This window comes from Hemitrygon akajei, chromosome 18 (assembly GCF_048418815.1).
Source record: "Hemitrygon akajei chromosome 18, sHemAka1.3, whole genome shotgun sequence".
Taxonomy (NCBI): Eukaryota; Metazoa; Chordata; class Chondrichthyes; order Myliobatiformes; family Dasyatidae; genus Hemitrygon; species Hemitrygon akajei.
In genome coordinates this window covers 63361252-63374924 of record NC_133141.1, presented here as the reverse complement: position 1 = coordinate 63374924, position 13673 = coordinate 63361252, and the positions used below count along the sequence as shown (strand labels likewise).

The 13673-nt window shown below is 44.4% G+C and overlaps 1 protein-coding gene across 3 annotated transcripts in view; it reads right to left on the bottom strand.

Annotated features, from left to right (window-relative positions):
* Window positions 1-13673, bottom strand: part of cacnb1 (calcium channel, voltage-dependent, beta 1 subunit) — a 464251-nt gene that overhangs the window by 39806 nt on the left and 410772 nt on the right. For all 3 annotated transcript variants that reach the window (XM_073071735.1, XM_073071736.1, XM_073071738.1), the window contains exons 9-10: window positions 12241-12299; window positions 7758-7867 (exon numbers count right to left, since the gene is read on the bottom strand). In XM_073071735.1, the coding sequence (XP_072927836.1) occupies window positions 7758-7867; window positions 12241-12299 (169 nt within the window). The remainder of the gene's footprint in view (window positions 1-7757; window positions 7868-12240; window positions 12300-13673) is intronic.

Here is a 13673-nt window from a genome sequence, read left to right as displayed (position 1 = left end):
AAACAGGCTTCTCCAAACCTCCCCCCCCCCCACCCCATTTGCAGTCCTGATGAAGGGTCTCAGCCCAAAATGTTAACTGTTTATTCTTCTCCAGAGATACTGCCTGTCCTGCTAAGTTCTTCCAGCATTTTCTGTGTGTTACTCTGGATTTCCAGCATCTGTAGAATTTTTTGTGTTTATGATATGCTGCTACACTGTGAAGTTGTGGTGAACTACATATACCTGTCTGGACACGCCCCCCTGCTGACTGCTCCTGTGGCTCCTCCCACGGACCCCGGTATAAAGGCGATTGGAGACACAGCCTCGGCCTCAGTCTCCAGGATGTAGTGTGGTGGTCAATTGCTGCTTGTTCTTTCTTCCAGCCAATAAAAGCCTATATCTCACCTCATGTCTCTGAGAGTTATTGATGGTGCATCAGAAGTCACTTTGAGATATGCCTACCCTGAAGAGGTTTAAATCTGCTCTTTGTCCCTCTTTCACTGCTCCAGCTCTTGGTCTTTGCTACTCATTCCCCTCTCCCCACCTTCTTATACTCGATTCTCCCCCCCTTCAGTTCCAGTCCAGATGATGAGTCCTGGACCGAATGTTGACTCTTCATTGTTCTCCATAGACTTTGCCTGACCTGCTGAGTTCCTCCAGTATTTTGTAATCATCACTTCTGATGGTGGTTTGGAGTGAAAATACTAGATGTACTCACTAATTCCCCCCCACCATCCCATAATGCTATGACAGTCTCAACGATCTCAAGTTGGGTTTATTAGAGAAACCCAAACAGGTCACACACAAAATTGCTCACAGGTAAGAAATTCAAAATTTCAAAGTAAATAAAAAACCTATTTCTTAAGTATACAATGGGGTTAAAGGGAGTTGTTCATAGGATAAATCCTTCCCTGAAATAAAAACAGAAAATTCTGGAAACACTTAGCGGGTCTGACAGTTAACTTTTCAGACCAAAGACATTTCAATAGAAAGGAGAAGGAGAGCAAATAAGTTGCCCTAGGTAGCAGAGAAGGCGAGGGAGGATTGTGGGTGAATACAATGGTGACAGGATGCAACAGTGGTCTTACTTTAATACTTTGGCACATTCGAATAAGTCAGACTGTATTTTACCTAGACTTCATACATTATATAGACACAAAGGCTTAATTGCCCATGTTGATACATTAAGAACATTTAAAAAAGATTTAGTTACACACTCGGATGATGGAAAAATCGAAAGCTATGTAGGAGGGAAGGGTTAGATTGATTTTAGAGTACGGTAGGTTAAAAGGTTGGCACAACATCATGGGCTGAAGGGCAACATCACAACATCTATGGTTACATCATTTTATTCTATCAAAGATATTGTCACTGTTCCACCCATTGTCCTCTCCCATTTCCTCTGCTAACAAAACTATCTTGCATTCTCTCCTTCTCAGTCTTGATGAAGGTTCTTCATCCTGTAATATTACAGATTCTCTTTCCACAAATACTAATTGAGCTGTTGAGTTTTTTCACCATTTTCTGTTCCTTTTATTGAACACAAGAGATTCTACAAATTATGGAAATCTAGAGAAATGTGTAAAATGCTGGAGGAACTCAGCAGGTCAGGCAACATCAATGGAAAGGAATAAAGAGTTGATGTTTCAGGTTTTCCTTCCTGTTTATTCATGTTCCTGCTTTATTTCTAAAATACTGTAAATAGGCCAATGTGAGTAAAATAAAACCTACTGAATACTTAAGATCCACATCCCCCTGACTTACTGTTCCCCTCAATATGAACAGAATTATCTCAGGCCTTAAGGGCAAACAATGGTCTTGGGCATGTGTCCAAGATTCATTTTAAATTACTGTCAAAATAATCGTGCATTAAATCTGAAAACTCTGCATGTGACTTCTGCAAGTTTCATTTTAACTTTTTTTTAAAGTGTATTAACGAATGGTTGCACCAGCAATGATACAGCCAGCAATACTTCCTCCTGCCATTAAGTGGCAGTGTTTACTTTCTTCTCATGCCCATCCCGAGGGAAGAGTCACCAACAGGAACTCTTGTCACCAACATGGACTAAACCAACAGCATAAGTGCTTTCATTAGGTTAAATACATAAGTCATTCTTCAGTACTTGCACTATGTATTTCCTACAGCTGCAGAAAATATGAGGTTTCCATACGTTGAGGGTCAGGATTGAAGGTTAAACACAAGACATTCTGCAGATGCTGGAAATCTTGAGCAACATACACAAAGTGCTGGAGAAACTCAGGTCAGACAGCATCTATGGAGAGAAATAAACATTCAATGTTTTGGGCTAGACGGGCTCGCTTTGTTTCGGGCTGACAGAGACGTAACTCTGCGGTAAGGCTCACGCTGGTGGTGTGTGTATTTACATCAACGTGGAATGGTGCAAGAACTCTGCTGGTCTCTATTTACTGTTCATCGCTCGTGGAGTTTGTGGCTGTTAGATGCAGACCACTTTATTTGCCACGGAAATTCACCTCTGTCCTTATATTCGGTGTCTACATTCCCCCCAGCGCTAATGCTAAGGAGGCGCTCTGTGAACTGTACGGGGCTATTAGCAAACTGCAGAACGCACGCCCTGATGGACTGTTCATTTTCGCCGGAGATTTTAACTGCGCGAACCTTAAGTCAGTGCTCCCCAAATTCCATCAGTATGTGGACTTTGCAACGAGGGGGGAGAACACATCGGACCTTGTTTATACAAACATCCCCGACGCGTATCGGGTAGAGCCCCGCCCCCACCTCGGATACTCAGACCACATCTCTGTTATGCTAATTCCAGCATACAGACTGCTCGCCAGGCGCTCCAGACCAGTTCAGAAGCAGGTGAAAACCTGGCCAGCAGGAGCCATCTCTGCTCTTCAAGACTGCTTTGAGCACACTGACTGGCACATGTTCAGGGAGGCTGCAACCGATGGTGACTCTACCAACTGAGAGGAGTACACAGCATCAGTGACCAGCTACATCAGCAAGTGCATTGATGATGTTACTCTGTCCAAGACCATCACTATACGTGCCAACCAGAAGCCATGGATGACCGCGGAGGTGCGTGCGCTGCTGAGGTCCCACGACTCCGCCTTCAGAGCAGGCGACAAGGCAGCCCTAACAACAGCAAGGGCCAAACTGTCCCGAGCCATCAGAGGGGCAAAGCGAATCCACAGTCACTTCCAGGACAGTGGCGACACACGGCGCATGTGGAAGGGCATTCAGGACATCACCAACCTCAGGACAACATCACCTGACTGTGTGGGTGATGCCTCCCTCCCAGATGTGCTGAATAAAGTCTACGCTCGTTTCAAGGCGGAAAATGACATGGTGGCGAGGAAGACCACCCCTCCTCCCAATGACCAGGTGCTGTGGCTCACCGTGGCCGATGTGAGGAAAACTCTATGCAGGGTCAACCCACGGAAGGCTGCTGGACCAGACAACATCCCTGGTAGAGTGCTCAGAGGATGTGCAGACCAGCTAGCAGATGTTCTCACTGACACCTTCAACATCTCCCTGAGCAGCGCCACCATTCCAATGTGCTTCAAGGCCGCCACCATCATCCCCGTGCCAAAGAAGTCTTCAGTGTCCTGCCTAAATGACTACCATCCCGTTGCACTCACATCCATCATCATGAAGTGTTTCAAGAGGCTCGTCATGAGGCATATCAAGACCCTGCTGGCCCCCCTCACTGGACCCCCTGCAGTTCGCGTATCGTCCCAACCGTTCAACAGATGACGCCATTGCTACCACCCTCCACCTGGCCCTAACCCACCTGGACAAAAAAGACACATACGTTCGGATGCTGTTCATAGACTTCAGTTCAGCATTCAACACAATCATTCCTCAGCACCTGATTGGAAAGCTGAGCCTATTGGGCCTGAACACCTCCCACTACAACTGGATCCTAGACTTCCTGACTGGGAGATCTCAGTCAGTCCAGATCGGGAGCAGCATCTCCAACACCATTACCCTGAGCACGGGGGCCCCCCAGGGTTGTGTGCTCAGTCCACTGCTGTTCACTCTGCTGACCCACGACTGTGCTGCAACACACAGCTCGAACCATATCATCAAGTTCGCCGATGACACCACCGTGGTGGGTCTCATCAGCAAGAACGACGAGTCAGCTTACAGAGAGGAGGTGCAGCAGCTAATGGACTGGTGCAGAGCCAACAACCAGTCTCTGAATGTGGACAAAACAAAAGAGATGGTTGTTGACTTCAGGAGGGCACGGAGCAACCACTCCCCGCTGAACATCGACAGCTCCTTGGTAGAGATTGTTAAGAGCACCAAATTTCTTGGTGTTCACCTGGCGGAGAATCTCACCTGGTCCCTCAACACCAGCTCCATAGTAAAGAAAGCCCAGCAGAGTTTCTACTTTCTGCGAAGGCTGAGGAAAGTCCATCTCCCACCCCCCTCCCCCATCCTTATCACATTCTACAGGGGTTGTATTGAGAGCATCACTGCCTGGTTCGGAAATTGCACCATCTCAGATCGCAAGACCCTGCAGCAGATAGTGAGGTCAGCTGAGAGGATCATCGGGGTCTCTCTTCCCGCCATTACAGACATTTACACTACATGCTGCATCCGCAAAGGAAACAGCATTGTGAAGGACCCCATGCACCCCTCATACAAACTCTTCTCCCTCCTGCCATCTGGGAAAAGGCACCGAAGCATTCGGGCTCTCACGACCAGACTATGTAATGGTTTCTTCCCCTAAGCCATCAGACTCCTCAATACCCAGAGTCTGGACTGACACCAACTTACTGGCCTCTACTGTGCCTATTGTCTTGTTTATTATTTATTGTAATGCCTGCATTGTTTTGTGCACTTTATGCAGTCTTGGATAGGTCTGTAGTCTAGTGTATTTTCTGTGTTGTTTTTACATAGTTCAGTGTAGTTTTTGTATTGTTTCATGTAGCACCATGGTCCTGAAAAACATCTCGTTTTTACTGTGTACTGTACCAGCAGCTATGGTTGAAATGACAATAAAAAGTGACTTGACTTGACTACAAGCTGGTAGGTGATAGGTGAGACTAGATGAGGGGGAAGGTGGGTGGGTTGAAGTAAATAGCTGGGAAAGGATAGGTGGAAGAGGTAATGAACTGAAGAAGAAGGGAAGGACAGGGGACCATATGGACAGTGGAAGTAAGGGAAGAAGGAGGTGAACTATAGAGAGATGATGGGTAGGTGAGAAGAAGGGGTAAGTTGGTAATCAGAATGAAGAATGGAAAAGGAAAGAAGGGAGGGAAATTAATGCAAGTTAGAGAATTATTTATTTATTTATTATTGCGATATTGTGTGAAATAGGCCCTCCTGGCCTTTCAAACCACACCGCCTAGCAGTCCCCCAATTTAATCCTAGCCTAATCATGGGACAATTTACAATAACCAATCAATCTACTAACCGGTACATCTTTAGACTTTGAGAGGAAACTGGAGCACCTGAAGAAACCCACGGGGTCACAGGGAGAACATACAAATTCCTTACAAGGTTCCATCTGGGTAGCCTCCAACCTGATGGCATGAACATTGATTTCTTTAATGAATGACACTATCTCCTTTGTTTCATGGTCTGCTATCCTCTCCTATTAGATTCCATTTTCTTCAGCCCTGTACCAATTCCACCTGTCACTTCCCAGCTTCATCTCCCCTCCCTCATCTATCCACTTTCCTCTTACCCCTTCTCTCCTCCTCACTTGCCCATCACCTTCCTCTGGTTCCTCTCTACCCACCCTTTTTCCATGGTCCATTGGCCTCTCCTATAAGATGACTTCTGCTTTTTCAATCTGATGAAGCGTCTCGGCCTGAAACGTGAACTGCTTATTCCTCTCCAAGGATTGATACTTTACTCACTTGCACAAAAGTTTTGTAACCTATATTTGATTTACATTATTCAAAATATATCAGTTACAGGAAGTACAGGGCAGCTGTGTCACAAGTTCTAAAATTAAACTCACAGATTTCATAAATCAGATTCAGGTTCACTTATTTATCACACCCTGCAGTGAAATGCGTCGTTTGTGTTAACTATCAACACCACCAAATGATGTGCTGGGTGCTGCCCACAAGTGTCACCATATATTCCAGCATCAGCATAACTTGCCCACCATGTTCACAGAACAATAGAGAGGCTCAGGGAAATATAGTGGCACAGGAGCAACAAGCAGTCAGCTGGAGGAACTCAGCAGATCAAGCAGCATCTGTGGGAGGAAAAGAATTGTCAACATTCAGGTCCTGATGCAGGGTTTTGATGCAAAATATTGACTATTCCTTTCCTCCCACAGTCTGCTTGATCTGTTGAATTCTTCCAGCAGATTTATTGTTGCTCTAGATCCCAGCATTTGCAGTAGCTTGTGTCTCCATGTTAGATTACAGTAAAATGCTGTTAATTCAGTATGCTGAGTATTTCAGTGGTGACAGATCGGCAGATGTTCTGAACATCCAGATGTTATTTTATTAATACCTTATCATACTTTTAATCTTTTGCTTTTTCAATGCTACACAGCATAATACGTTTTTCAGCAAACATGGTAAGTTTAAAAGGAACATGGGAAACAAGATGCCAGTAAGTAAGAGATGGGGGAAGGTAAGAATGGAAGTAGAGACGACTGCTGGAGGGAGATAAGCAGAAACACAAAGGGCTACCGATGCAGGACTATGATAACTAAAGGGACCATTAAGGGAGAGGTAAATGGCAAATGGGACCAGAACCTGACAGGGAAGGGGTGGGTGGAGCACAGAATATACAGTATATGTAGTGGGTGAATGGAATGAAGCATGGCGACTGGCAGGCTGCCCCAGCGCATCCTTGTTGACACATTTTATTGTATGTTTCGATGTTTCAATGTATATGCGACAGTGACAAATAAAGCTAACCTTTACACTTTAATGAAGATGAGTGATGGGCATCTGAGGGAGCAGTGTGGGAGGCAGGAAAAGGGTCAAAAAATGGGAGGACTGGAGAAGGATTGGAAGGGGAGGGGGCGAAAAGGGGAAAGGGGTGGGAATGGGGTCAAATATGGGATGACAGGAAGACTGAAGGAGGATCAGACTGGGAGAGAGAGAGGGGCATAGGAAGGGGAAAATTCTGTTGGAAAGGCGTGTTGTCTATAACTGGAAAGCAATTCTTGGGGGTCCCCGAATAGATGTAGATTTATTTAGCGATACAGTACGGAGTAGGCCCTTCTGGCCCTTCATGCCACGTCACCCCAGCAACCCTCGACAACCCTAACCTAATTACTGGACAATTTACAATGACCTATTAACTTATCCAGTACGCCTTTGGACTGTGGGAGGAAACTGGAACACCTGAAAAAGATCCACACATTCCATGGGGAGGACCTACAGACATTTTACAGATGGAGTTGGAATTGAACTCTGAGCTCCAGATGCCCCAAGCTGTAATAGCGTAATACTAAAAGCTACACTCCCGTGACACCCCTATAGAGTGAACTGTCAGAGATTTCTTGTAGTCCCCTTACCCTCCCTCCCCTGGAAAAATATCCTTTTAGAGGATATATCTATTTCTCTTTGGAGATAGATTTGTTACAGACTTTCTGATCAGAACAACTCGCTAATTGAGAGCATTTCTCCTCATCACCCTCATAGCCCCCACCCTGATTATCCTCAGACTGAGAGCTCTGGTTACCAGTTTCATCCCGTTTGACAGACGCAGAGAGACTGCCACAGACCCAGGTGAAAGGATGTTTCAAAAAGCGGCTCAGATGATCCAATTAGGAAAGAAATTTAAGAGGCAATTCAAGCGAGACACTCACCTAGGCTGGAACGAGTGCTGGAACGCTCGATTATCGTGTGTTTGCTGGGATTGTTCAGCACTGATCGCTTTGCTAATGAGATGTCAGCAGTAACTCGTGTGATTGATATTCTGTCAACAGAAAGTAGTGTTACTTGTAGCTTGCTTGGAACCGTTAATCTTCCCAGTAATACTCTCCTGCCACATATTATGGTGTCATTTCAAGAGGACTAGAATATAAAAGCAAGGATGTAATGCTGAGGCTTTATAAGGCATTGGTCAGACTGCACTTGGAGTATTGTGAGCAGTTTTAGGCCCGTTTTCTAAGTAAGGATGTACTAGCATTGGAGAAGGTCCAGAGGAGGTTCACGTGAATGATCTCAGGATTGAAAGAGGGGAATGAGGGAAAGAATGAGGGGGGATCTAATTGAAACCTATCGAATATTGAAAGGTCTCGATAGAGTGGACTTTGAGAGGATGCTTCCTATAGTGGTGGAGGCTACAACCAGACGGGCAGCCTCAGAGTACAACCATATCTCTTTAGAACAGAGATGAGGAGGAATTTCTTTAGCCAGAGGGTGATAAATCAGTGGAATTCAATGTCACAGATGGCTGTGGAGCCAAGTCATTGGGTATATTTAGAGTGGAGGTTGATAGGTTCTTAATTAGTAAGGGTGTCAAAGGTTACAGGAAGAAGGAAGGAGAATAGGGTTGAAAGGGAAAATAAATCAGCCATGATGGAATTGCGGAGAAGACTCGATGGGTTGAATGGTCTAATTCTGCTCTGTTTTATGGGCTTATGGTCTTTGTGACATCCCTTGAAGTTGTGCTTCGGAAACACTGCCTCCTTCATGGGACATACACCACCTGATTGTGATTACTCACACTTCTAGTAAAAAAGTGTTATAAAATCTACCACAGTACAATAAAATATGATGTATTGTTGTATCTTTCTGCACATTGGGCATCAACCTTGCCATTCCTTTAGCATTTTTGTCTGTATTTTCACAAGGTCAAGTTGCTACCTCGACACTCAACCCAGCACAGATGGAAAACGCATGCTAGGAGCCAGCTGGATTCGAACCTGCGTCCACACACCTTGAAGTCCAGTGTGGATGCCACTACACCACCAGCCGATGGGTTGAGAGTATGCAGGCAGTGGGCGAATCATCCCTCTTGTGCTTCTTGATCTCGTCACTTGAGATTCAGTGTCATGCAACCCTGCCCACACCTTCACTAACCAGGTCCAATACTTGCCTTTATTGGATCTTGCCTCTCTTTACACAAGTCATCGGGTTTGTGGGGGTTTGGCTAGGGTTAATCAGGGCCCCTGGGGTTATTGGGGGTGTGTGCCCCCTTGGACCTTAGGATTAGGTTTGGGGTAGGGCTGATAGATGTATATGTGGGGCTGGGAGAGATAAGGTTGGGAGGTGTTGTGTGGAGAGGATGTGGGGCTATGGCGGATAGGGTATTTTAATCTGGCTCATGCCTTTCATTATCGTGGTCCAACACCACTTGGATTAATGAACCGGATGTGCACTGGGACACATCATCAGTAATGCAACCTGAGGTCATCAGGTGTTTTAGGTCTTTAATCATTAGACATCTTCTTCCAGGCGACCCAGCCAGGGTTGATTAGGCCCGGCTTGTGTTTATCCCATGGACCAAGATAATGAGAGGCATGTAATTCTGGGGGTAACAATATTTTTAAACCTCAACACCTGGCATCTGTATGCCTGGGATTGCATGGGTTAAATTGACAGTGTTTACTGAAGATTCAGTATCACTCCACCCTGTCATTGAGTTGAGTGGTGACTTGTTTTCTGTTGACCCAGCTTGGGTTTAACTTACTGGTTCTCTCTTGCCTTTTGGGTATCTTGGCATTTTGTGGACCTGGAGAATGAAGAGCGTGTCACTGTGAGGTTAGGTTGGGGGCATGCGGGCAGTGGGTGAATCATCCCTCTTGTCACACTGATGCATGGGATGCTTCCTCCATCCTTTCAGGATTCCGGTTTCTGAAAACATCTACCTGGGCTGCTCTACTCACTTTACACTTATGACTTTTTGGCTAAACACAACTCCAGTGTCATTTTCAAGCTTGCTGTCAACACCACTGACGCAGGCTGAATCAAAAGTGATGACGAAATCAGCATATACAAGGAAGATTGAAAATCTGGCTGAGTGGTGCCATAACAACCATCACTTATTCAATGTCAGCAAGACCAAGGAGCTAATTATTGACTTCAGAAGGAGAAAACCAGAGGTTCATGAGCCAGTCCTCATCACAGGTGGAGAGGGTTAGCAGCTTTAAATTCCTCACTGTTATCATTTCGGAGGATCTGACCCGGGCCCTAATTGTAAGTGCAATCATGTAAAAAGCAAGGCAGCACCTCTACTTCCTTAGGAGTTTGCATGACATCGAAAACTTTAACAAACTTCTATAAATGGGTAGTGAACAGTATATTGACTGGCTGGATTACAACCTGTATGGAAACACTAATGCCTTTGAACAGAAAATCCTATAAAAAAGTAGTAGGTATGGCCCAGTCCATCATGGGCAAAGTGCTCCTCGCCATTGAGCACATCTACATGAAGTGTAGCCGCAGGAAAGAAGAAATCCATCATCAAGGACACCCACCATTCAGGACATGCTCGCTTCTTGATGCTGCCATTAGGAAGAGGGTACTGAGGCCTCAGGACTCACACCACCAGGTTCAGGAACAGTTATTATCCCTCAACCATCAGGCTCAGGAACAGTTATTATCCCTCAACCATCAGGCTCTTGAACCAAAGAGGATAACTTCACTTTACTTTATTAACCCCATCATTGAAATGTTCCCACAACCTGTGGACTCACTTTCAAGGACGCTCATGTCATGTTCTTGATATTTATTGCTTATTTATTTATTATTATTGTTTCTATCTTTCTGTATTTGCACAGTTTGTTGTTTTTTGCACAATGGCTGAATGCCCAAGTTGGTGCGATCTTTCATTCATTATATTCTGGTTATTATTCTATTGTGGATTTATTGAGTATGCCCACAAGAAAATGAATCTCAGTGTTGTATATGGTGACATATATGCACTTTGATAATAAATCTACTTTGAACGTTGGTTGCTGAAATTGTTGATAGTTGTCGGTTACAACATGACATTGATAGATATGCTGAGCTGGGTTGAGAAGTGGACAATGAAGAAACATGAGAGATGAATTGATAGAGGTAGACAACATGATGAGGCATATATCGAGTTGATAGTCAGAGACTTTTTTCCAGGATGGAAATGGCTAATATGAAGGGGCATAATTTTTAGGTGATTGGAGGAAAGCATAGGGGGCATATCAGAGGTAGGTTTTTTTTACAGAGTGGTGGGTGTATGGAACACATTTTTGGAGGTGGTGGTAGAGGCAGATACATTAGGGACATTTAAGAAAATCTTAGATAGGCAAATGGATGATAGACCATTGGAAGGCTATGTAGGAGGGAAGGGTTAGATTGATCAGAGTAGGTTAAAAGGTCAGCACAACATCGTGGGCCAAAGGGGCTGTAATGTTTTATATTCTATACAGTATGCCAGCTTCCAGTTTAAGATGGTGCTGGTGAAACACAGCGATGACTTGCTGGCAGCAAAAAAAACCTAATAATTACACCTTTTCTTGGAAACGATCACTGCAATCAATAGCCTGCAACTTCCCTTCTGGGGTCGAGTGTTTGAACCACCTATAATCTGGCATTTTTGCAGTGTGAACTGAAGTCTCGAATGCTGTTTGCTTATTTCTATTGTTTGCACAATTTGTTATTTTTTATGCACATTGGATGTTTGACTGTCTTCCTTTTTTAATGGGTTCTATTGAGTTTCTTTGTTTTGTGGCTGCCTGTGAGGAGAATAATCTCAAGGTTGCATATAGTATGGATACTTTGATTATAAATGTACTTTGAACTTTGAGCTTTAATAAATCTTATTCTGATTCTGTTTCTGGACATCAGCCAAGACATTGTGTCACAGGCAGTAAGGTTAAATTTCCTTCCAGTGAAATGAAATGTCACATAAACTATGCTGAGGATCTCAGGGGAGGAAGGTTTCTGCTCTGTTTGGGATAAGGTGAAGAATTCTAAACAGATCCAGCAACTGCATGGATGTTATAGATCTACAGATGTATTTATTCATATATTGATTGATTGAGATACAATGTGGAATAGGCCCTTCCGGCCTTTCGAGTCACACCACTCAGCAACCCCCAATTTAATCCTAGTCTAATCACAGGACAATTTACAATGGCCAACTAACCTACCAACCAGTACATATTTGGATTGTGGGAGGAAACCGGAGCACCCAGAGACAACCATTGCATTCCACGGGAGGATGTACAGACTCCTTACAGAAGACATTGGAATTGAACTCCATACTCCAACACCCTGAGCTGTAATAGCATTGTGCAAACTGCTACGCTACCGTGGCACTCATTTTAATGGCATTGCAGAGACTGAAGCGTGGTCTTTTCTTACCTTCCATCAAACTTATGTTTCAAAAAGTCAAACAAAGCCTTCTGCATCATGTCTGTCACCTGTATAGAGAGAAGTGATCACGTTAAGGCAAGATTTTGATGTTTACAGTGCATTTATTAAATCAACATTCCTTAGTCAAAGTTCTGCTGTGGAAATTCTGATCTAGAGCAGTCCATTTCTTCACCCACCCATGGAAACCAATGGATGGAAAACATCCCAGGTACAGGTTGGGAGTAAGTTCAGGATGACAGCTTGTGTGTACAGAACTGGAAGAATCCAGCCCTTCCTCTCCTGGAGGCCTGTGACTATTGGACTGCTGCAGAGATCAGTACTGGGTATATCATTATTTATCATGTATATTAATGATCTGGATGATAATGTGATAAATTGCATCAGCAATTTTGCGGATGACACCAATATTGCGGGTGTAATGTTTGGCAAGTTAGGCTATCAAAGCTTGCAGTGGGATCTGGACCAGCTGGAAAAATGGGCTGAAAGATGGCAAATGGAATTTAATGCAGTCAGGTGTGAGGTTGTTGTACTTTGGGAGGACAGGTCAGGGTAGGTCTTACACAGTGAGGAGTGTGGTAGAACAGAGGGATCTGGGAATACAGATCCATAATTCGTTGAAAGTGGCATTACAGATACGGTTGTAAAAAGAGCTTTTGGCACATTGGCCTTCATAAATCAAAGCACTGAGTAAAGGAGTTGGGATGTTATGTTGAAGTTGTATAAGATATTGGTGAGGCCTAATTGTGTGCAGTTCTGGTCACCTACCTACAGGAAAGATGTCAATAAGATTGAAAGAGTGCAGAGAGAATTTACAAGGATATTGCCAGGACTTGAGGACCTGAGTTATAGGGAAAGATTGAATAGGTTTGGACTTAATTCCCTAGAGTGTAGGAAAATGAGGGGATATACAAAATAATGAGTATAGATAGGGTAAATGCAAGCAGGTTTTTTTCCAATGAAGTTGGGTTCGACTAGATATAGAGATCATAGGGTAGGGGTGAATGGTGAACTAGAGAACCTAATAGAACCTAAGGGGGTCTTCTTCACCTAGAGGGTCATGTGGGTGTGGAGCAAGCTACCAGCGGAAGTGGTGGACGTGGGATCAATTGTAACATGTAAGAGAGATTTGGATAGGCACATGGACAGGAGGGGTATGGAGGGCTATGGTCCGGGTGCAGGTTAATGATACTTGGCAAAAAGCAGCTTAGCATTGACTAGGTGGGTCGAGGAGCCTGTTATGGTGCAGTAGTGCTCTATGACTCTTGTACGGTCTGCCAACTGCAGACAATCTGCCAACAATCTAGTCTTTCTTGCACCCCCCATCCAGACCATTTTCCCTCCTCACTGGATGGTGTTAATAGTCACCTGTTACATGCTCGTACAACACTCAAGGGGTCTTGTTTTTGTGTTGATTTTAACCT